Genomic DNA, 25,186 nt, shown 5'->3' on the forward strand with positions numbered 1-25,186 from the left:
TTCACTAGCCTCCCATTTGTAAGACAGGCTTGCTTTTTTTCTTGGGTAGTCTCAGGGAATACCCCCTAAATTTAGTAGTCCAAATGTCAAACAAGGGGTATTCTTCTGAAGAGGCCTACAGGATTCTGACCCAGTCGGGTCAGGAATGGAAACCCTCATCTGACGAATCTAGCGGGTCAGAATATGAACCTGTAGAAAGCAGTGGCAGTCTGACCCAAAGTTTGGACGAGGAGGTTGAGGTCCCTGATGGCACCAGGCGTACCCGGCCCCGTGTTGCTACACCACAGGTTGCGCACAATCTGCTTCAAGGGCAGCAGAGTGGGGCTGGCGCTGTCGGATTATGTCGTGACGCATACTCCAGCAGCGCAACCCACCCTGGACCTACTACCAGCACTGCCGTACAACATGGTGAAGTGGCGAGCACCAGAAGGGCAGTTGAAGCTGGTACGGTGGCACGTGCAATAGTTACCCCCTCGCAGCCACCGCACAGACAGGCCCGTAGACCCCCTAGAGTCCCTGAGGTGCTGGCAAACCCTGATTGGCAGTCCCCAACTTCAGCCGCACCATTAGTTCCCCCTTTCACCGCCCAGTCTGGAGTTCGGGTTAAGACAGCTCAGATCGGTTCGGCCCTGGGATTTTTTGAGCTGTTTTTGACTGCGGAGCTCTTGGACATAGTCGTGGCAGAAACAAATCGGTATGCCACTCAATTTATAGCCGCCAACCCGGGAAGCTATTATGCCCAGCCTTTCCGGTGGAAACCCGTCCAAGTTTCTGAATTAAAAATTATTCTGGGCCTTCTCCTCAACATGGGTCTAACCAAAAAGCATGAATTGCGGTCATATTGGTCCACGAACCAAATCACATGCCCATGTTCTCTGCTGCCATGTCCAGGGCACGATTTGAGGCCATCCTGCGTTTCCTGCACTTTAGCGACAACACCACCTCCCGTCCCAGAGGCCACCCAGCTTTTGACCGACTCCACAAAATTCGGCCCCTCATAGACCACTTCAACAACAAATTTGCAGATTTGTATACCCCTGAGCAAAACATCTGTGTAGACGAGTCCCTTATACATTTTACCGGGCACCTTGGCTTCAAACAATACATCCCAAGCAAGCGCGCCCGGTATGGGGTCAAATTTTATAAACTCTGTGAAAGGGCCACAGGCTATACCCACAAATTTCGGATCTATGAGGGAAAAGATCAGACCCTGGAGCCGGTCGGTTGCCCTGACTACCTGGGGAGCAGTGGGAAGACAGTCTGGGACTTGGTGTCACCCTTATTTGGCAAGGGGTACCATCTTTATGTGGACAATTTCTACACAAGTGTGCCCCTCTTCAGGCATTTGTTCCTAGAACAGATTGGCTGCTGTGGCACCGCGCGACCTAGTCGCAGGGGCTTCCCCCAACGGCTCGTTGCCACCCGTCTTGCAAGGGGGAGAGGGCTGCCTTGTGTAATGAAGAACCGCTCGCTGTGAAATGGATAGACAAGCGTGACGTTTACATGCTCTCCTCCATTCACGCAGACACGACAATACAAATTGAACGAGCAACCAGTGTCATTGAAAAGCCCCTCTGTGTCCACGACTATAATTCGCTCATGGGAGGGGTGGACTTCAATGACCAGATGTTGGCTCCGTATTTAGTTTCCCGATGCACCAGACGCTGGTATAAGAAGGTGTCTGTATATTTAATTCAATTGGCTGCATATAAATAGTTTTTTTATCTACAGTAAGGCTGGGAGAACAGGATCCTTCCTCAAATTTCAGGAAGAGATCATCGAGAACCTCCTGTATCCAGGAGGTTCCGTGGCCTCATCCACCAGTGTAGTGAGCAGTCTACACGAGCGACATTTCCCCAATGTCGTTGCTGGTACCTCAACCCAACCGTCACCCTGAAAAAGATGTTGTGTCTGTAGCAGGAGTGGAATAAGGCGTGACACCCACTATTTCTGTCCTGACCACCCTGCCCTATGCTTCACAGGACAGGCACACAGGGCTATTAGGGCCCATTCACACAGAGCTGCTGCAAACCTCTCCTTTCACCTGGGACAAAGTGCATAATGTACTTCGCCACATCTTTGGGCGATTTGCGCTTTGCACATTGTCCCATGGGGAAGAAGAGGTTTGTCCTATAAAAGGTAAAAAAAAAAAAAAAATCACCAGTAAGCAAAAAAGTTAACGTTCTGTTCAAAAAGTTAAATAAAGTTAATATGTTCTGTTCAAATGTTATTATAAAGTTAATAAATTTATTGCGTTGCGGCCAGTTTTTTTTCTTTTTTTACCTTCCAGGTGGACCAACCGATCGACTAGCTGCAGCACTGATGTGCATTCTGACAGAAGCATTGCGCTGCTGTCAGATTACACAAAAGTCGGTGTATGCGGCGCTGCAAGACGAGATTTCTCCTCTGCAGTAAAAGATACGTTTGCCGAGGCATATGAGCTGAGGAGGTGGCGGTGTTCATATGCTTTGGCAAACACTTTGTATATAAAATAAAAATCCCGGCAATGATTTATTCATCCACATCGATTGATGTGAATGGAGAAATCGGGTTTGCCAGGGCATACGAGATAAGTGGGTATGGATGTTGGGCGGAGCTCCTATGTCCTGGCAGACGTCTTTCCCCTCCTTTTTTTGGGCAGAGATTTTTTCATCCACATTGATCGATGAGAATGAAGAAATCTGTGCCGTTCATTTTTTCTTTCAGCCCAGAGGCTGAACGGAAAAAATCTCATTACCCGTATGCTCAATATAAGGAGAATAGCAGAAACTCCTAATGCTGGCCATACATGTAATGATTGCGGAGACCCTCAAATGCCAGGGCAGTACAAACACCCCACAAATGACCCCATTTTGGAAAGAAGACACCCCAAGGTATTCGCTGAGGGGCATATTGAGTCCATGAAAGATTGAAATTTTTGTCTCAAGTTAGCGGAAAGGGAGACTTTGTGTGGGGTGTCTTCTTTCCAAAATGGGGTCACATGTGGGGTATTTATACTGCCCTGGCTTTTTAGGGGGCCTAAAGCGTGAGAAGAAGTCTGGGATCCAAATGTCTAAAAATGCCCTCCTAAAAGGAATTTGGGCCCCTTTGCGCATCTAGGCTGCAAAAAAAGTGTCACACATGTGGTATTGCCGTACTCAGAAGAAGTTGGGGAATGTGTTTTGAAGTATCATTTTACATATACCCATGCTGGGTGAGATAAATATCTTGGTCAAATGCCAACTTTGTATAAAAAATATAAAAAATGGGAAAAGTTGTCTTTTGCCAAGATATTTATCTCACCCAGCATGGGTATATGTAAAAAGACACCCCAAAACAAATTGCCCTACTTCTTCTGAGTACGGCGATACCACATGTGTGACACTTTTTTGCAGCCTAGGTGGGCAAATGGGCCCACATTCCAAAGAGCACCTTTCGGATTTCACAGGGCATTTTTTACAGATTTTGATTTCAAACTACTTCTCACGCATTTGGGCCCCTAAAATGCCAGGGCAGTATAACTACCCCCAAGTGACCCCATTTTGGAAAGAAGACACCCCAAGGTATTTCATGATGGGCATAGTGAGTTCATGGAAGTTTTTATTTTTTGTCACAAGTTAGTGGAATATGAGACTTTGTAAGGAAAAAAAAATAAAAAAATCCTCATTTTCCGCTAACTTGTGACAAAAAATAAAAAGTTCTATGAACTCACTATGCCCATCAGCGAATACCTTAGGGTGTCTACTTTCCGAAATGAGGTCATTTGTGGGGGTTTTCTACTGTCTGGGCATTGTAGAACCTCAGGAAACATGACAGGTGCTCAGAAAGTCAGAGCTGCTTCAAAAAGCGGAAATTCAAATTTTTTACCCAAACCATATTTTTTTTTTACCCAAACATTTTTTTTTATCAAAGACATGTAGAACAAAAAAATTTGCGAAAAATTTATATATGGATGTCGTTTTATTTTTTAACAATTTTACAACTGAAAGTGAAAAATGTCATTTTTTGCAAAAATTTAGTTAAATTTCGATTAATAACAAAAAAAGTAAAAATGTCAGCAGCAATGAAATACCACCAAATGAAAGCTCTATTAGTAAGTAGAAAAGGAGGTAAAATTCATTTGGGTGGTAAGTTGCATGACCGAGCAATAAACGGTAAAAGTAGTGTAGTGCAAAAGTGTAAAAAGTGGTCTGGTCATTAAGGGTGTTTAAGCTAGGGGAGCTGAGGTGGTTAAATTGATAAGTGGTTCTGCTGGGTGCTGAAATGTCATAAATGTAGACGGAAACTGTTTGGGTACACTGAAATGCTCAAAAGGGAAAAAAACACCTTTTGGCTTTCACACAGCCTTTGGTTACCAGTAGAGATGAGCGAATTTTTCAAAAATTTGTTTTGGCTGCTTCGCCAATTTTTATTTTTTTATTCGGTTCGATACGAATTTATTCATGGCAAATTTAGTTAAAAACGGCTATTTCCGGGCTGCAGAGAGCCTTTCTAGTGGTGTAGAACACTGTGCCTTGTAGTAACACACATAGGAAGTCTGCTCTGGTAGTGAAATAATACTGTGAGTCAGTATGACATGCAGATGACAGGTGTCGCTCTTAGAATCACTACACACTTTACTTATTTGGGCAGTTACGGGGCCAAAAGTGACCAAATAACTTAAAGGGAGTCTTTCACCTAATCTGAGCGTTTTAGACCGCTCAGATCAGGTTATAGACTCTTTAACCCTCATTACGATCATACCTTTCTCTGTCTTTAGTTGGCCGGCGCATGCGCAATATGAAAAGCTGTTCATCTGCCCATAATGGGCAGAGCAGTGCGCAGGTGCGGGCCAGTTCCCAGCCCGCCGTCCTCTGGTGCCGCTCGTGACGTCCGCCGGCTGGAGGTGTGTTTTTCTGGGCATATCGCCCAGTAACGCCGCTCCTGGGCACCTTCAGAAGGTAATTTGCATAAGTTTAAAAAGTGTTATTTTCATTATCTGGGCGAGGGACACATAAGAGAAAGGTATGATAGTAATGAGGGTTATAGAAACATAGAATGTGTCGGCAGATAAGAACCATTTGGCCCATCTAGTCTGCCCAATATATCTGAATCCTATGAATAGCCCCGGCCCTATCTTATATGAAGGATGGCCTTATGCCTATCCCATGCATGCTTAACCCTTTCATGACCAAGGGTCATTGATGCCCCAATGTCCAGGTCAAAATTTTCAAATCTGACATGCGTCACTTTATGTGGTAATAGCTTTGGAACACTTTTACTTATCCAGGCCATTCTGAGATTGTTTTCTCGTGACACATTGTACTTCATGATAGTCATATATTTGAGTCAATAAATTTCACCTTTATTTAGGAAAAAATCCCAAATTTACCAAAAATGTGGAAAAATTCACAATTTTCCAAATTTCAATTTCTCTGCTTCTAAAACAGAAAGTGATACCTAATAAAATATTTATTACTTAACATTCCCCATATGTCTATTTTATGTTGGCATCATTTTGGAAATGTCATTTTATTTTTTTAGGACGTTAGAAGGCTTAGAAGTTTAGAAGCAATTCTTATAATTTTTATGAAAATTTCCAAAACCCACTTTTTAAAGGACCAGTTCAGGTCTGAAGTCACTTTGTGGGGCTTACATAGTGGAAACCCCCATAAATGACCCCATTGTAGAAACTACACCCCTAAAGTTACTCAAAACTGATTTTAAAAACTTTGTTAACCCTTTAGGCGTTCCACAAGAATTAAAGGAAAATGGAGATGAAATTTCAAAATTTCACATTTTTGGCAGATTTTCCATTTTATATATTTTTTTTCTTTAACACATTGAGAGTTAACAGCCAAACAAAACTCATAATTTATTACCCTGATTCCGCGGTTTACATAAACACCCCACATGTGGTCGTAAACTGCTGTACGGGCACACGGCAGGCGCAGAAGGAAAGGAATGCCATATGGTTTTTGGAAGGTAAATTGTGCTGGATTGGTTTTCTGAACGCCATATGTTTTTTATTTTTGTGCCGATCGTCTTGTGCAGGGGCTCGTTTTTTGCAGAAAGTGTTGAGGTTTTTATTGGTACCATTTTTGGGTACATAGGATTTTTTGATCATTCATTATTACACTTTATGTGGCAAGGTGACCCAAAAATTGGCAGTTTTGGAACAGTTTTCATTTATTTATTTTTACAGCGTTCATCTGAGGAGTTAGGTCATGTGATAGTTTTATAGAGAAGATCGTTACGGACGTGGCAATACCTAATATGTATACTTTTTCTTATTTATTTAAGTTTTACACGATAATAGCATTTTTGAAACCCAAAAAATGATGTTTTAGTGTCTCTATAGTCTGAGAGCCATAGCTTTTTTATTTTTTGGGCGATTGTCTTAAATAGGGTATCATTTTTTGCGGGACGAGGTGACGGTTTGATTGGTACTATTTTGGGGGTCATACGCCTTTTTGATCGCTTGCTGTTGCACTTTTTGTGATGTAAGGTGACAAATATAGCTTTTTTGGCAGAGTTTTTTTAATTTTAATTTTATGGTGTTTATCGGACGGGGTCTATCATGTGATATATTTATAGAGATGGTCGTTACGGACGCGGCGACACCTAATATGTGTATTTTATTTTATTTTTTCATTTTTTTATAGGAAAAGGCAATTTCTTTTTTCTAATTTACATTTTTATTTATTTATTTATTTTTACTTTTATTATTTTCACTTTTTTTTTATCAGTTCCCTCTTGGATCTTGAAGATCCAGTGGGGCTGATAGTTGTACTATACTTTGCAATGCTCTTGCATTGCAAAGTATAGTACTTCCAGATTGCCTGTAGGTGGCAGCACTGGACGCCTTTGCCATGGCAACCAGACGCTTTTGCAAAGCGTCCGGTTGCCATGGCAACCATCGGGTGCTGCAATCACAGCGCTGCAGCCCCGATGGTGGAGAGAGGGAGCTCCCTCCCTCTGTTAACCCCATGGATGCCGCAACCGCGGCATCTATAGGGGTTACAGGAGAGTGTCAGCATAGAGCTGACACTCTCTGCTGATGGCGGCGGCTCAGTAATTGTGCCACCGCCATCGCACACAGCAGGGGGATCGGGGGGGGGGGCAGCGCAGGAAAGAGGGGGGTTCCGGGAGGCTGCCCATAATATCGAGGGAGGCGGGCAGGAGAGCGGCTTGAAAATTAATGCAGGGGGCGGGGAGGCGGCGGACCGCATAAGTGCATGGGCACAGATCAGCGGGGCACAGATGAGGGGGCACAGATCTGCACTAAGTGCTTGGAGGGGCACAAATCGGGGAGCATGAGGTACACTATCTGCTTTCAGACTCTGATCTGCAGAGCGCAGATCAGAGCCTGAAACCGGCATTTAACACTGCCGCGATCCGATTGGTTAGTCTGCACAGACTAACCAATCGGATCGATTGCCGGCAAGGGGCCACTCTGATTGGTCCCTTGCCGGCATTACTGCACTGTATGCTGTCCGTGACAGCATACAGGGCAGGGGCAGAAGCTTTAATCCAAGCGCTTTGCAGCGCTTGGATTAAAGAGCTGCCAGAACGTTTATATACGTGGTAGCTGCACGGGGTATGTGCAGCTATCACGTATATATACAGATTGCAGACGTGAAGGGGTTAAACTCCTTCACTGTATTTGCAGCTACCACTTCTGCAGGAAGGCTATTCCATGCATCCACTACCCTCTCAGTAAAGTAATACTTCCTTATATTACTTTTAAACCTTTGCCCCTCTAATTTAAAACTGTGTCCTCTTGTGGTAGTTTTTCTTCTTTTAAATATGCTCTCCTCCTTTACCGAGTTGATTCCCTTTATGTATTTAAAAGTTTCTATCATATCCCCTCGGTCTCTTCTTACTTCCAAGCTATACATATTAAGGTCTTTTAACCTTTCCTGGTAAGTTTTATCCTGCAATCCATGTACTAGTTTAGTAGCTCTTCTCTGAACTCTCTCTAGAGTATCTATATCCTTCTGGAGATATGGCCTCCAGTACTGCGCACAATACTCCAAGTGAGGTCTCACTAGTGATCTGTACAGCGGCATAAGCACTTCACTCTTTCTACTGCTTATACCTCTCCCTATACATCCAAGCATTCTGCTTGCATTTCGTGCTGCTTTATTACATTGTCTTCCCACCTTTAAGTCTTCTGAAATAATTACTCCTAAATCCCTTTCCTCAGATACTGAGGTCAGGACTGTGTCGAATATTCTATATTCTGCCCTTGGGTTTTTACGCCCCAGGTGCATTATCTTGCACTTATCCACATTAAATTTCAGTTGCCAGAGTTCTGACCATTCTTCTAGTTTTCCTAAGTCCTTTTCCATTTGGCGTTTCCCTCCAGGAACATCAACCCTGTTACATATCTTTGTGTCATCAGCAAAAAGACAAACCTTACCATCGAGGCCTTTTGCAATGTCACTTATGAAGATATTAAACAAAATTGGTCCCAGTACAGATCCCTGTGGAATCCCACTGGTAACATGACCTTGTTTTGAATGTTCTCCATTGACTACAACCCTCTGTTGTCTGTCACTCAGCCACTGCCTAATCCACTCAACAATATGGGAGTCCATGCTCAATGACTGCAGTTTATTGATAAGTCTTCTATGTGGGACAGTGTCAAAAGCCTTACTAAAATCTAGATATGCGATGTGATGTCTACTGCACCTCCACCGTCTATTATTTTAGCCACCCAGTCAAAAAAATCTATAAGATTTGTTTGACATGATCTCCCTGAAGTAAACCCATGTTGTTTTTCATCTTGCAATCCATGGGATTTTAGATGTTCCACAATCCTATCCTTTAATAGGGTTTCCATTAATTTGCCTACTATTGATGTCAGACTCACTGGTCTATAGTTGCTCGATTCCTCCCTACTACCTTTCTTGTGAATGGGCACGACATTTGCCAATTTCCAATCTTCCGGGACGACTCCTGTTACTAATGATTGGTTAAATAAATCTGTTAACGGTTTTGCCAGCTCACCACTAAGCTCTTTTAATAATTTTGGGTGTATCTCATCAGGCCCCTGTGACTTATTTGTCTTCACTTTAGACAGCAAACTTAGAACATCTTCCTCTGTAAAGACACATGCATCAGACGATTTAATAGTCATCCTTTCTAGTGGAGGTCCTTCTCCTTCTTTTGTAAAAACTGAACAGAAGTATTCATTAAGGCAGTCGGCTACCCCTTTATTCTCTTCTACATACCTTCCGTCCTTTGTTTTTAATTTAGTTATTCCTTGTTTTAATTTCCTTTTTTCATTTATATATCTGAAGAATGTTTTATCCCCTTTTTTCATAGACTGAGCTAGTTTTTCTTCTGCCTGCGCTTTAGAAGTTCTTATAACTTGCTTGGCCTCTTTCTGCCTAATCTTGTAGATTTCCTTATCTTCATTGCTCTGGGTTTTTTTATAATTACAAAATGCTAGCTTTTTATTTTTAATGATTTGGGCCACTTCTGCCGAGTACCACAGTGGTCACTTCCTTTTTTTGCTTTTACTGACAAGTCTAATGCAATTTTCTGTTGCCTTCAATAATGCACCTTTTAAGTAGTCCCATTTCTCCTGGACTCCATGTAATCCGTTCCAGTCTGATAAGGACTCATTTATGACTAATTTCATTTTTGAAAAGTCTGTTTTTCTAAAATCTTAAACTTTTGTTTTTGTGTGGTGGGACTCTTTCACAGTTCTTATATTAAACCACACTGACTGGTGATCACTAGATCCCAAGGTTTCGCCTACAATGACATCATATACCGAATCCCCATTTGTGAATATCAAATCCAAAATGGCCTCCCTCCGGGTTGGCTCCTCAACCATTTGTTGTAGGGATAACCCCAGTAGGGAATTTAGAATATCTGTACTCCTGGTAGAACTTGCTATTTTGGTTTTCCAGTTTATATCTGGAAGATTGAAATCTCCCATAATGATAACTTCTCCTTTCATTGTCATTTTAGCTATTTCTTCAACTAGTAGATCATCTAGTTCTTTAACTTGATCAGGTGGTCTATATATCACACCTACACGAGTTACTGCATGATTAGCAAACTGCAACGTAACCCAAACTGACTCTATGTTGGCCTCACCAACTTGTATTAGGTTAGATTTAATGCTATCTTTCACATACAGGGCCACTCCTCCTCCTTTCTTGCCTTCTCTGTCTCTTCTGTATAAAGAGTACCCTGGTATGGTTATGTCCCAGTCATTTCTTTCATTAAACCATGTCTCCGTAACAGCCACTAAATCTACATTCTCAGATGCCATTATTGACCCAAGTTCATTGATTTTTTTACCTAAACTGCGAGCATTTGTAGAGAGGACTCTGAGGTTAAAGAGTCTATAACCTGATCTGAGCGGTCTAAAACGCTCAGATTAGGTGACAGACTCCCTTTAAAGGGATTCTGTCACCAGGTTTCACCCCCTCCAGATAAAAATATAGTTATGTTCAGGGAGCTTTAACCATTCCTAATGTGGTCTTATAAATGTAATCTGTACGCTCATTTTGCTAAAAATACGCTATTACTAACCTGTCATTCATAAAAATAAGGTGCCCAAGGGGATGTAAATGGATCCAAGCTGCCGCCCGCACCCGCCGCCGTTCGTGCCCAGCTCCTCTTTTCCCGACCTCAGTGCCGCCTCATAATCTTCTGTGACGCCTCCCGCTCTCCCTCCCTCCCCCCTCCTCCTGCTGTAACGCCTCCCCCTCCTTCTGCTGCAACATCGCTGTGACGCCTCCCGCTCTCCCTCCTCCTCCTGCTGTAACATCGCGATGTTACAGCAGGAGGAGGGGGGAGGGAGGGAAAGCGGGAGGCGTCCCAGCGATGTTACAGCAGGAGGAGGCGTCCCAGCGATGTTACAGCAGGAGGAGGCGTCACAGTGATGTTACAGCAGGAGGAGGGGGGAGGGAGCGAGAGCTGGAGGCGTCACAGTGATGTTACAGCAGGAGGAGGGGGGCATCACAGCGATGTTACAGCAGGAGGAGGCGTCACAGCGATGTTACAGCAGGAGGAGGCGTCACAGCGATGTGACAGCAGGAGGAGGGGGGAGGGAGGGAGAGCGGGAGGCGTCACAGAAGATTATGAGGCGGCACTGAGGTCGGGAAAAGCGGAGCTGGGCACGAACGGCGACGGGTGCGGGCGGCAGCTTGGATCCATTTACATCCCCTTGGGCACCTTATTTTTATGAATGACAGGTTAGTAATAGCGTATTTTTAACAAAATGAGCGTACAGATTACATTTATAAGACCACATTAGGAATGGTTAAAGCTCCCTGAACATAACCATATTTTTATCTGGAGGGGGTGAAACCTGGCGACAGAATCCCTTTAAGTTTGAACTCAGCCTTACAGGTCGATGTTAGCGCCAAGAAGAAGCGCACTCCTTTTACACCGTCATCACCGTCACTCCTTTCACACCGTCGTCCTTTTACACCGTCCACATAGATGTCTACAGAACCTGTTCTTTTAAACACTTAAACAAGTAGAGCCCCCGACAGAGTGGAGAGGGTCTCAGCAGTAAGTTTGTGTTGACGTCACTGATTATTTTGCCCTTTCTCTGATCCGTCAGAACAATAACCCACAAAAAAATGGATCCTGTCTGTGGAGCATCCACCTCCACTCGGTCAGCATTTGGTCAGTAATCCATCAGTATTGCTAATGCCCAAAAACAACTGGAGTGGATCCAAAACAGAGATGACATGTGAACGGAATATTTACATGTCTTCTGTGTTTTGTACCTACTCCTGTTTTTGGCTACCAAATCACAAGCCAATTATGATGGTACCATACAGGCCTTACAGCTGCTACACAGACAGGATCTGTTGTGTGTCTCATTTTTCCTTCCGTCTCGCAGATTAGAAGAAGGGTCAAATAAATGAAGATGTCAGCGAGGCCGAAAGGCAAAATAGTGGCCCAATCATGAAGTGCGGAGGCTGGGAACAGCATGAAAAGTCCACAGAGTTGCACTATGACATAGTGGTGAGGTGGAAGCAGTATGAGGAGGCCACAAAGTGACAGTGTGGAGGTGGTTGCAGCAGCAACATCAGGAGGAGGCCACAGAGTGGCAAGGTGACCTAGTGTGGAGGTGGCAGCAGCATCAGGAGACCACAGAGTGGCAAAATGACATAATGTGGAGGTGGCAGCAGCATCAAAAGGCCATAGAGTGGTAAGGTGACAGTGTGGAGGTGGCATGTCACGAGGGTGTCAAGAACCACGCCTGACTCCGTTATACCCGGGGTCAGGAAGTCGCAGCGGTTGGCTGCGCGCTCTATGTAAGATAGGGCTGTTTCCTTATGGTAGCTTTCTGGGTTTGCTTTGCAACCCTTTTTGGCTCACTCAGGGATCCGTAGCTCCTTCTCCTCAGCTGTTCCTTGTCCAGCACTCCCAACCTCCTTATATTCCCCTCTCACACTTCTCTGGTTGCCAGATATAGAGCTTCCTGCCTGGACTTCTATACTGACCCACTGGAGCTGTGTTGCTGCGTTCTCTGGTTGTTGGTCCAGAACGTTTCCCTCCGGATCCCTGTTGGACCTTTGTGGTCTGCTGTGGTCGCCCACCTGGGTTTATGCGTTTGTCTGTATTGTCTGTCCTCTCCCTGGTGTTTCCCTCTTGGTGTCAGTTGTGTGGACTAGCGATCCCACTGGCCCGTTCACTATCTAGGGCTCATTTTACGGAAAGCCAGGGTTTAGGCACGTGATCGCCGCACGGGTGAGGAACCCGTCTAGGGACATCAGGGCAGTCAGGTGCCAGCCGCAAGGTGAGTCAGGGGTCACCACCTTTCCCTCTCCCTTGGGCAGGGCTTTCCCTTTTCCCTCCCTGTGCGTGACGCCGGTCATTACATGGCAGCAGCATGAGGGGGCCACAGAGTGGCAATGTGACATAGTGTGGAGGTGGGTGGCAATATTAGTACAAGCTGAAGATGGTGGGTGAAAGAAGGAGCACTTGGCATCAGATGTGTGGCATCAGGCGGTGGCAGCATCAGAATAGTAGCTGAAGCAGGTATCCAAAAGAAACCTGTCTCTTTTGTCAAAGTGTTGGTGAGGCACCATGGATGATGCAGTCAGGCATTGGTGGGTGGAAATCCTGGATGATCAACGCCTGATTCATCTTGACAAAAGGTCAGTCTCTCCACATTTTGGCTTGACAGGTGAGTTCTTCTTGGGGTAACTATGGCCCCCGCTGCACTCAACACCCGCTCTGAGGCCACACTACTGGCCGGGCAGGACAGCTTTTCCATGGCAAACTCTGCCAGTTACAGCCACAAATCCAGTGTGGCTGCCCAGTAGTCCAGTGAATCTTCAATGTGGGGTGGCAGGGTGCTGTCCAAATATTCCACCACCTGCTGGTTCAGGTCCTGCTCTATGTATAGCTGCTGTGAGTAGTTTATTCACTATACGGGTGAAGAAAGCTGCTCATCAGCGACTGACTCAGGCTGCTGCTGATGGAGCTGGTACTGATCCTGCCACCCCACCCCTCCCTAGCAGCCATGTCAGTAGAACGTGAGCGCAGAGGGCCCCCCCGGTCAGACCTACGAGAGGATGGACGATGGCGCAGATAGGCAGCGGCCAACTGACTACACAGGATTTCTCTATAGTAGTTCAGTTTGTCCTCCCTCTTAGCGGGTGTACAAAAGGCCCCCATTTTGGACCAGTAGCGAGGGTCCAACAAGGTGGAGAGCCAGAAGTCATCCCTCTGCCAAATGGTGACAATTCAACTGCCACTACGAAAGTGAGCATGCATCGGGCAATTTGTGGCTGCACAGCATCTTCTGCTTTCTGCATCGCTCCATGGAATAATCCACCAGGACTTTGGCTGGGATCTCGCCATCACCTTCTTCTTTACGCCGCATGTCCAGACAAGGGCGGTTTGAGAGAGAATCCAAAAGCCCTCTGCCATCCTGTCACTGCTTCCTGCTCCCGAACTACTTGTCTGGACGTGCGGTGTTAAGAAGAAGGTGATGGCGAGATCCCAGCCAAAGTCCTGGTGGATTATTCCATGGAGCGACGCAGAAAGCAGAAGATGCTGTGCAGCCAGCTGCAAGTCCTGCACTTCCTTCCTGAATTCATACAAGAAGCTGACATTGTCAAAAGGCAGGAGACAAGCCCAGAGTTACTGATTCAAGAGGTAAAACAGAAGTGGAAGTCTCTGAAATCTTCGTACCATGAGAAGGTGAATGAAGTTGAAGAGATATTACAGTAAACCGTTGGGCGGGCTGGCAGCTTCAATGAATGTACTCTTAAGCATTCATCTGACTGGCTAGTGATATTTTTATAGAGTTGGTCAGTATGGATGTGGCCGTACCTAATATGTCTATTTTTAAAATTATTTTTTTCTCTTTTTTTCGCCCCAATGATAAATGGCTTGATGATAGGAAAGAGGGGCCTTTTTTTTTTTTTACACTTCAAACTTATGTGTTTATTTTTACATAAGACTTCTTTTTCTTTTTACTTTCTTTTTGCCCTACTATGGGACTTCAACTTTTGGGAGTCTGATCCCTATTACAATACGGATTGTATTATAATGCATTGGAATTGTCAATAGCTGGCAGGCTCTGAGGCCTGTGTAAAGCCTTGGGCTGCCTGAGCATCCCTCGCCACCTCGCAATTGCATAGAAGGGAGCTGATGGGGTGAAAAAGGGAGCCCCCTCCTTCTGTAAACCTCTTCAATGCAGGGCTCAGCATTGACCATGGAATCTAAGGAGTTAATCAGCTGGGGACCATCTGTCAGTAACACACAGGCCACTTACGCTGATCGAGCGAGCAGTTTATGTATCTGCTCAACCAGTGCGCCCTACATGTAGGGTGCTGCATGGCAAGTCACTTACCGCTGCACCATATGGTGCTGGTCAGGAAGAGGTTAAATATACTTATGCCAGAAAACGCACTTAAAAGGGGTTGTGCAGTTTCAGAAGAAAACAGACAACCCTTGGGATCAACCTAAAAAAAAAAGAATTGGTAAGTACTTACCTGCCAGACTGATCCCAAGAACTGTCCACTTTGCTCCTGAAACCAGAGAACCCCTTTAAGAATAAGTTCACACTGAGATTTTGGAGGAGGTTTTGAGGCCGATTTTCCTGCAAGTTTTTCAGCAACCCAGAAGTGGATTAAAAAAGGAAGCACTTCTCCTCTCTGCTCCATTCACTTCTGTCTTTAGCTGAAAAACCTGTCGGGAAATCTGCCTCAAACTCGTCTCCAGAAAACTATGTGGGAAAAAACCCTAAAGAGGTTTTCTGGGATTTAAATCATGACCTATGTTCAGGACAGGTCATCAATATCTGATCGATCAGGGTCCAAATTCTCAGAGCCCCACGACTAGGAATGAGCGAATCGACTTCGGATGAAACATCCGAAGTCAATTTGCATAAAACGTTGTTCTAATACTGTATAGAGGAGGAGCTCAGAACAGTATTAGAATGTATTGGCTCCGATGAGCCACAGTTATTGCTTTGCAAAGTCTTGCGAGACTTCGCGCAATAACTTCATAAATTAATTTGTACTGTAAGAAACCATTTCCCGAACTCGGGTTCGGTTCCAAGGTCACCTACATCATGGCTACTGAAGTAAAGCAATTGCCTATTAGCACATAGCACCTTATTCCCAAATGAACCTTTGTTTCAGAGATTGGGGTTTTCTGTCTTCTGAAAAAACTGTTTGGTATGTAAATGGGCCAAGTAAGGTGCCCAGAGGGGCGTTACTTTCGTATGAAGGAGCCCGGGTATGCCTATTATATTGGCCAAGCCTGCCTCCTCTCCGCTCTGACATGACGCCCCCTGCTACAATGTGTCCCCCCACCCCCTTGCTACATCACATACAAGTAATAACTCTGCATGCCCTCTCCTTGTTGCATCGCATCTAAATCTTGCGCATGGCAGTACCTAACACTACCTGCGCCTGGCACTGCGTGTCCCACTGAGGGCTCCAGCCTCAACTCACTGGGCATGTGCTGAGGCCATTGAAGCGCTTCTTTTCCTTCATGTCAGGCACAGGCGGATTTAGATGTGATGCAGCAGGGAAAAGGTGGGTGCAGCAGGGGGCTTCATGCCAGAGCGGAGAGGATGCATGCCCGGGCTCCTTCATACAAAAATAACGCCCCTCTGGGCACCTTACTTGGCTCATTTACATACCAAACAGTTTTTTCAGAAGACAGAAAACCCCAATCTCTGAAACAAAGGTTCACTTGGGAATAAACTGCTTTACTTTAATAACCATGATACAGGCGACAGATTCTCTCTAAATACTGATGAGCTATGCTAGCTATGCTCAGGATAGGTCATCAGTATCTGATCGGTGGGGCTCTGACACCTGGGACCCTGGCCGATCAGCAGGGGCATGCACAGTAGCGCAGTGATCTTCTCACAGCTTTCCCTGGGCCAGTGATGTCACGTTCTTCCGTCAAGTGGACTAGGAGCAGCTCAGCCTTATAGAAGTGAATGGGGCTGAGTGTTATACCAAGCACAGCGGGTATACAATGTACGGCGCAGGGCTCACAGGAGCGCCCGACCTCTACCAGCTGATCAGCGGGGGTCCTGGGTGTCAGACCCCCACTAATCAGATACTGATGACCAGAGGATAGGTCAACAGTATTAAAATCTTTGAAAACCCTTTAACCACCTCAGCTCCCCTAGTTTAAACCCCCTTAAAGGGGTATTATCATCTTAATGATCACTGCTAAATCTGTTAATGATTTAACAGTGATCATTTTTCTAAATATATTTCATTAACAAATCCCCACCCCTTAGAAAAAAATAAACCTATACTTACCTGACTGTTGTCTTCCGTCTCCCCTGGTTACGGCCACCGCTCTTCTCATGAATCGCTGTGGCCGCGCGTGCGCAGACGACTTTTCTTTTCTTCTCCCAGCCGGCCGTGCGCTGTACGGAACGCACACGCCGAGTCCGCGCATGCACCCTGGTGACTTCTTCCTGGCAAGTATACTATACTGGCCAGGAAGAAGTCACCAGGGCGCATGCGCGGACTCGGCATGCGCGTTCAGTACAGCGCGCGGCCCGGCCGGGAGAAGACATCAATGAAGATGGAGCCCGTCCCCTGCCGAAACCAGGAAGTGAAAGGCGCGCCGGGAGCAGGTAAGTATGAAACGCTGTGTTGAGAAAACCCCTTTAATGACCAGGCCACTTTTTACACTTCGGCACTACACTACTTTCACCGTTTATCGCTCGGTCATACAACTTACCACCCAAATGAATTTTACCTCCTTTTCTTCTCACTAATAGAGCTTTCATTTGGTGATATTTCATTGCTGCTGACATTTTTACTTTTTTTTATATTAATCGAAATTTACCGAAATTTCACTTTCGGTTGTAAAATTTTTCAATTAAAACTACATTTCTATATACATTTTTCTCTAAATTTATTGTTCTACATGTCTTTGATAAAAAAAAAAATGCAATAAATGTATATTTATTGGTTTGGGTAAAAGTTATAGCGTTTAAAAAATATGGTGCAAAAATGTGAATTTCCGCTTTTTGAAGCAGCTCTGATTTTCTGAGCACCTGTCATGTTTCCTGAGGTAATACAATGCCCAGACAGTAGAAACTCACAATGACCACAAATGACTCAATTTTGGAAAGTAGACACCCTAAGGTATTCGCTGATGGGCATAGTGAGTTCATGGAAGTTTTTATTTTTTGTCACAAGTTAGCCGAAAAATGATTTTTTTTTTTTTTTACAAAGTCTCATATTCCACTAACTTGTGACAAAAAATAAAATTTTACATGAACTAACCATACCCCTCACGGAATACCTTGGGGTGATGGGGTCACATGTGGGGTATTTATACTGCCCTGGCATTTTAGGGGCCCTAAAGCGTGAGAAGTAGTTTGGAATCCAAATTCGAAAAAATGCCCTGTGAAATCCTGAAAGTACTCATTGGAAATTGGGCCCCGTTGCGCATCTTGGATGCAAAAAAGTGTCACACATGTGGTATCGCCGTACTCAGAAGAAGTAGGGCAATGTGTTTTGGGGCGTCTTTTCATATATACCCATGCTGGGTGAGAGAAATATCTCTCTAAAATAAAACTTTTCCCATTTTTTTATACAAAGTTGTCATTTGACAGAGATATTTCTCACACAAAGTTTGGGTATATGTAAAAATACACACCAAAACACATTGCCCTACTTCTCCTGAGTACGGCGATACCACATGTGTGACACTTTTTTGCGGCCTAGGTGCGCAAAGGGGCCCAAATTCCAAAGAATACCTTTTAGGAGGGCATTTTTAGGCATTTGGATTTTCATGCTTTAGGGCCCTAAAATGCCAGGGCAGTATAAATACCCCACAAGTGACCCCATTTTGGAAAGAAGACACCCCAAGTTATTCCGTGAGGGGCATGGCGAGTTCCTAGAATATTTTTTTTTTTGGGCACAAGTTAGTGGAAAAAAAAATTTTTTTTCCTTACAAAGTGTCATATTCCACTAACTTGTGACAAAAAATTAAATTTTACATGAACTCACCATACCCCTCACGGAATACCTTGGGGTGTCTTCTTTCCAAAATGGAGTCACATGTGGGGTATTTATACTGCCCTGGCATTTTAGGGGCCCTAAAGCGTGAGAAGTCTGGAATATAAATGTCAAATTTTTTTTTACACATTTGGATTCTGTGAGGGGTATGGTGAGTTCATGTGAAATTTTATTTTTTGTCACAAGTTAGTGGAAAATGAGACTTTGTAAAAAAAAAATAAGAAAAAAATCAATTTCCGCTAACTTGTGCCCCCCAAAAAATTATTCTTCTATGAACTCGCCATGCCCCTCAAAAGTGATCTTTTTATAGCGCCACAGTGATTTTACAGCGAACACTGCGTTTTTTGTAGAGCCTATAGAACATGTCCTATTCTTGTTCGCAATTGTGGACAAGAAAAGGCATTTTCTATATAGTTCTGGCAATGTATGGATCCGCAAAATGCGGAAAGCACATTGCCGGTGTCCGGGTGATCAATGACAGGGGGGTGATCAAGGAGTCTATATGGGGTGATCACCCCCCTGTCATTGATCACCCCCCTGTAAGGCTCCATTCAGACATCCTTATGTGTTTTGCGGATCCGTGGATCTATGGATCCGCGGATCAACAAAACACATACGGACGTCTGAATGGAGCCTTACAGGAGAGTGATCAATGACAGGGGGGTGATCAGGGAGTCTATATATGGGGTGATCACCCCCCTGTCATTGATCACCCCCCTGTAAGGCTCCATTCAGACGTCTGTATGTGTTTTGCGGAGCCTTACAGGGGGGTGATCAGGTGTTAATAAGGGGTTAATAAGTGACGGGGGGGGGGGGGTGTAGTGTAGTGGTGTTTGGTGCTACTTTACACAGCTACCTGTGTCCTCTGGTGGTCGATCCAAGCAAAAGGAACCACCAGAGGACCAGGTAGCAGGTATATTAGACGCTGTTAACAAAACAGCGTCTGATATACCTTTCAAGGGTTTAAAAAAAAAAAAAAAATCGCATCTACAGCCTGCCAGCGGCGATCATTTGCTGGCAGGCCGTAGATCCACTGGTTTACCTTCAGTTCCTGTGAACGTGCGTTCCTGTGCGCGCGCGCGTTCACAGGAAATCTCGCGTCTCGCGAGATGACGCGCCGGCGCGTGAAGGAGGAATAAACCGGCCACCTTCGGACCGCAATCCTACGTTAGGTGGTCCGGAGGCGGTTCAAAGGCTCATGCACACGGCCGTTCCGTGCATTGGGGGCCGCAATTTGTAGTCCCCAATGCACAGGCAACATCCGTGTGGATTCTGCAGACGGATCCAGACCCATTCAACTTGAATGAGTTCGTGATCCGTCCGCACCACAAAAAACAGAACATGTTCTACTTTTTGATGTGCGGAGGCACGGACAGAAACCCCACGGAAGCACTCCATAGGCCCCTTTCACACAAGCGAGTTTTCCATGCGGGTGAAATGCGTGATGCGAACGCACTGCGCCCGCAGTCAATCCTGACCCATTTATTTCAATGGGTCTGTGCACATGAGCGTTGTTTGTCACGCATCACTTCTGCGTTGAGTAAAAATCGCAGCATGTTTGATATTCTACGTTAATCATGCAATGCAGGCCCCATAGAAGTGAATGGGAAGCGTGAAAACTGAAGGCTTTCAAATAACATCTCTTAGCGACCATCAGTGAAAAACACATTTTTTTCACTGATGGTTGCTATTAGATGTTGTTTGTAAACCTTCAGTTTTTTATCACGCATGTAAAAAACGCATCAATGCGCATTGCGAAAATAACTGAACGCAATCGCAGACAAAACTCACTGAACTTGCTTGTGAAATTGCGCATTTTTAACTGAACGCACCTGGACCTAATCCGTCACGCTTGTCTGCAAGGGGCCATAGTGCTTTCACGGAGGTTCTGTGCCTCCGATCCACACCGGACCCTTCCGGGTTGTGGACCTATACAATGAATTGGTCCGCATCCGTGATGCGGGGAGCATACGGCCAGTGCCCGTGCATTACGGAGCCTAAGGCATATTGAGATGCGATGTAAACGCTGGGGACTTTGCGGTGATGAAATCCAGTGGATATCTGCTGCATTTACAGCAGATGATGAGATTTCTGCCTTCATCCCTAGAATGGAGAGGACCATGTTAATCGTTGGGGATGCCCCGTGCCCTACCTAGCCACGGCCTGCAGCACTCAGACCCGGTGTATGCCAGCACGGGAAGCAAATAAATCCACAATAAACTGAAAGGATTCAATATGTTGTTTATGTCATCAATACATGAGTAAATATAATCATGGACGCGTTTCAGCTGACGAAGGCTGACGGGCCGAACCGCGTCCATTATTATCTTTTCCACATAAAGAACATATGAGCTGAAGACTACAGGCGCCGGCTGGGAGCCCTTTCAGCGCCGCACACACAGGACAGGACAATGCGGGGCAGGCTCCTCACACACACACAGGACAATGCGGGGCAGGCTCCTCACACACACACAGGACAATGCGGGGCAGGCTCCTCACACACACACAGGACAATGCGGGGCAGGCGCCTCCATCCTCACACACACACACACAGGACAATGCGGGGCAGGCTCCACACACACACACACACACACACACACACACACACACACACACACACACACACACACACACACACACACACACACACACACACACACACACACACACACACACACACACACACACACACACACACACACACACACCATCTCGCCGTACGCATCCTTGCTGAGTCGTGGAGTCAGCTTGATTGTGCCCATGAAAACAAAGAAAAGGCCGAGCGCTACAGACAGGGCGACGATAGTAACAGTCCGCGGAGACGCCATCTCTCGGTCGCCGGTCTCCTCACGGTGAACCTGCCCTAATAATAAACGGTACAGGCTAAATATTATAAAGGACCTCCTGACGTCATCCCTAGGTCACGTGGGTCGGCAGCCGGCGCGCTCTGCTATCAGGTACTGGCCGCCTGCAGACGTAGGAAGGTCAGGGATGTAGCACTGAGGGGAGAGAGTCTGTCACTGCTGGGGAGGGGCTGAGAATTGTATGCAGCGGGGGACTCTGTGTGGGATTGTATGCTGGGGGAGGGGGCTGCTGTGTGAGATTATATGCTGGGGGGGCTGCTGTGTGGGATAGTATACTGGTGGGGGGGGGGCTGCTGTGTGGGATTATATGCTGGGGGGGGGGGCTGTTGTGTGGGATTATATGATGGGGGCGGCCACAGATTGGATGTACAGAAATCCAGCATTTTGTTAATATGCAAATAAGGTTCAACATACAATCCCACACACGAATCCCTCCACACCTTTCTTAGCATAATACCACAACCCCCCCCCCCTCCATACAATCTCATAACGCAGCCCCCACCTCCATACGATTTCATGCAGCTCCCCCAGCATACAATCCCACACAGCAGCCCCCCCACCATACAATCCCACACAGCAGCCCCCCCAGCATACAATCCCACACAGCAGCCCCCCCACCATACAATCCCACACAGCAGCCCCCCCACCATACAATCCCACACAGCAGCCCCCCCAGCATACAATCCCACACAGCAGCCCCCCCTCCATACAATCCCACACAGCAGCCCCCCCTCCATACAATCCCACACAGCAGCCCCCCCCACATACAAGCCCACACAGCAGCCCCCCCGACATACAATCCCACACAGCAGCCCCCTACATACAATCCCACACAGCAGCCCCCCCAACATACAATCCCACACAGCAGCCCCCCTCTCCATACAATCCCACACAGCAGCCCCCTCCATACAATCCCACACAGCAGCCCCCTCCATACAATCCCACACAGCACCCCCCCCCCTCCATACAATCCCACACAGCAGCCCCCCCTCCATACAATCCCACACAGCAGCCCCCCTCCATACAATCCCACACAGCAGCCCCCCCTCCATACAATCCCACACAGCAGCCCCCCCACCCCATACAATCTCACACAGCTGCCCCCCCTGCATACAATCCCACTCGGTAGCACCCTACCCCCCAGCATACAATCCCACACAGCAGCCCCCCAGTATATTATCTCACACAGCAGCCCCCCCCCCCCCCCCAGTATATAATCTAACACAGAAGCCCCTCTCCATACAATCCCACACAGCAGCCCCCCAGTATATTATCTCACACAGCAGCCCCCTCCCCCAGTATATAATCTAACACAGAAGCCCCTCTCCATGCAATCTCACACAGCAGCCCCCCAGTATATTATCTCACACAGCAGCCCCCTCCCCCAGTATATAATCTAACACAGAAGCCCCTCTCCATGCAATCTCACACAGCAACCCCCAGGGTATAATTGAGGGATTAAGGAAAAATCCGTCCTATTTCCGTTATGCAGGAGAGGACTCCCCTGCATAACAGAAACGGGACGGATTCGTTTTGCAGCCCATATATTTCTATTATGACGGAATGAATAACCGAATACCTCTAAAGGCATTTTGTCATAGAATTGTGTTATGGTCCGTGGTTACGGAATCCATAACGCAATTCACCTTTTACCACCAAACGAAGTGTGAACGAATTTCAAAATATGAAATTCACTCGCCTCTAGTCCCCACTCTTCCTGCAGGAAATAGGACTTGCCCATTTCTCTCCAGAGGGGGTTAGAATGGAATGGTTAGCTCCATTCTACATAATAACAGCTCTGCCAGGTTTACTGCCACCTGCTGGTGAACCAGGCATATTACATGTTATAAACAGTTGCAAACATTAAAAATGCACAGTGTGGAGGGCCTGGAATAAATACATAAGATTACTTTATGTTAGACCCTTAACCCCTTAAGGACACAGGGCGTACTGTGTATTTTCGATCACTGCCGTGCGGCTGGCAGTGATCGGAACCCGGTGCCTGCTCAAATCATTGAGCAGGCACCTAGGCTAAATGCGCGGGGGGGTCCCGTGACCCCCCCCCCCCATGTCGGCGATCGCGGCAAACCGCAGGTCAATTCAGACCTGCGGTTTGCTGCGATTTCTGCAGTTTCTGATCGCCGCGGGGATCAGAAACTTTAGTATTCGCAAAATATAAATTTATCCCCCCCCGCCCTGCACCCCTGAGTGATTTTATCCGGGTGGGAGGTGCAGGGGGAGGGGTGCGGGAGGCGGGCGCTGCGGCAGGCGGGATCGCGATCCCCCGCCCGCCTCCCATTGACATTGAATAATGGTTGGTGTACAGTGGGTATACCAGGGTGCCAGCACATTGCTGTGCCTTTGCAGCCCCCCAATGGAGAGGGAGAGAGCCCCCAGACAGCCCCCCGAGAGCCCCGTACTTACCCTTCCCCGTCTGCGAAGTTCTGGCTACAACTGAGCAGACGGGGAAGGTTCCCATGGCAACAGGACACCTTCTCAGGCGTCCTGCTGTCCATGGTGCTGAACAGATCTATGCTGAAGGCATATATAGTGTTCTGTACTGTATTATACAGACATCAGACCCACTGGATCTTCAAGAACCAAGTGGGTCTGGGTCAAATTTTTTTTTTAAAAAGTGAAAAAAGTTAAGAAAAACCACATTTATCACTGAATAAAAATAAAAAATACAGTACACATATTAGGTATCGCCGTGTCCGTAACGACCTGATCTATAAAACGGTCATGTTACTTTCCCCGCACAGTGAACGCCATAAAAATAAAAAAATAAAAACGATGAGAAAATTGAAATTTTGCCCACCTTACTTCCCAAAAAAGGTAATAAAAGTGATCAAAAAAGTCACATGTATGCCAAAATAGTGCCAATCAAACCATCATCTCATCCCGCAAAAATCATACCCTACCCAAGATAATCGCCCAAAAACTGAAAAAAAATATGGCTCTTAGACTATGGAAATACTAAAACATGATTTTTTTTGTTTTTAAAAATGAAATCATTGTGTAAAACTTACATAAATAAAAAAGTATACATATTAGGTATCGCCGCGTCCGTATTGACCGGCTCTATAAAAATATCACATGACCTAACCCCTCAGATGACCACCGTAATTATTTTTTTTTTTTAAACGGTGTAAAAAAAGCTATTTTTTGTCATCTTACGTCACAAAAAGTGTAATAGCAAGCAATCAAAAAGTCACATGCACCCTAAAATAGTGCCAATCAAACCATCATCTCAATCCTCAAAAAATTAGACCCTACTTAAAGGGACACTGACAGGCCCAACAAGCATATTTAGGTATCTATATGACAGTACAGGTCTTATAAGGGGTATTAAAATCATCTAAGTATCCCCCCTGTCCACATTCTAAATACAGTAAACTGAAGTTTTATAACTTGCTTGAACCGTCTTCAATCTGCCCAAGGGGCGGCGTTTCACCTCCACTTGCGCCCAGCCAGCCGCTCCCAACTGCCGTTTTGAAGCGCCGCCCAGCTCATCAATATTCACTTTGCTGGGCGGCTTCTGCTGTCCCCGCTCTGAAGCGTTGCGCTGAACAGTGCCCGGCGCATGCGCCGGATCTTGTGAAGTCGGGGTAGTAGTAGCCGCCCAGCGAAGTGAATATTGATGAGATGGGGCGGCGCTTACTGTACCGGACTTCACAAGATCCGGCGCATGCGAAAAGAGTATTTTGTCGCCAGCCAATGATCATCGCTGGCAGGCTGGCGATTTTCAAAAAAACGAATCACAAGCCAGTTAACACATATTTATAAATATAATGTGCTAAATGGCTTCTGTGCTCCTCTGCTGGTCCTTTTCGTCGGTTGGTCCCAGCAGAGGAGCAC

The 25,186-nt window shown here is 46.0% G+C and overlaps 1 protein-coding gene across 1 annotated transcript in view; it reads right to left on the bottom strand.

Moving 5' to 3' along the window:
• The window catches only part of TMEM35A (transmembrane protein 35A), a 31,763-nt gene extending 10,443 nt beyond the window's left edge, over nucleotides 1-21,320 (bottom strand). Inside the window, exon 1 of the mRNA XM_044268814.1 lies at nucleotides 21,173-21,320. Coding sequence (XP_044124749.1) covers nucleotides 21,173-21,292 — 120 coding nt within the window. The 5' untranslated portion in view covers nucleotides 21,293-21,320. The remainder of the gene's footprint in view (nucleotides 1-21,172) is intronic.
• Between the last annotated feature and the right edge of the window lie 3,866 nt (nucleotides 21,321-25,186).

This window comes from Bufo gargarizans, chromosome 9 (assembly GCF_014858855.1).
Source record: "Bufo gargarizans isolate SCDJY-AF-19 chromosome 9, ASM1485885v1, whole genome shotgun sequence".
Taxonomy (NCBI): Eukaryota; Metazoa; Chordata; class Amphibia; order Anura; family Bufonidae; genus Bufo; species Bufo gargarizans.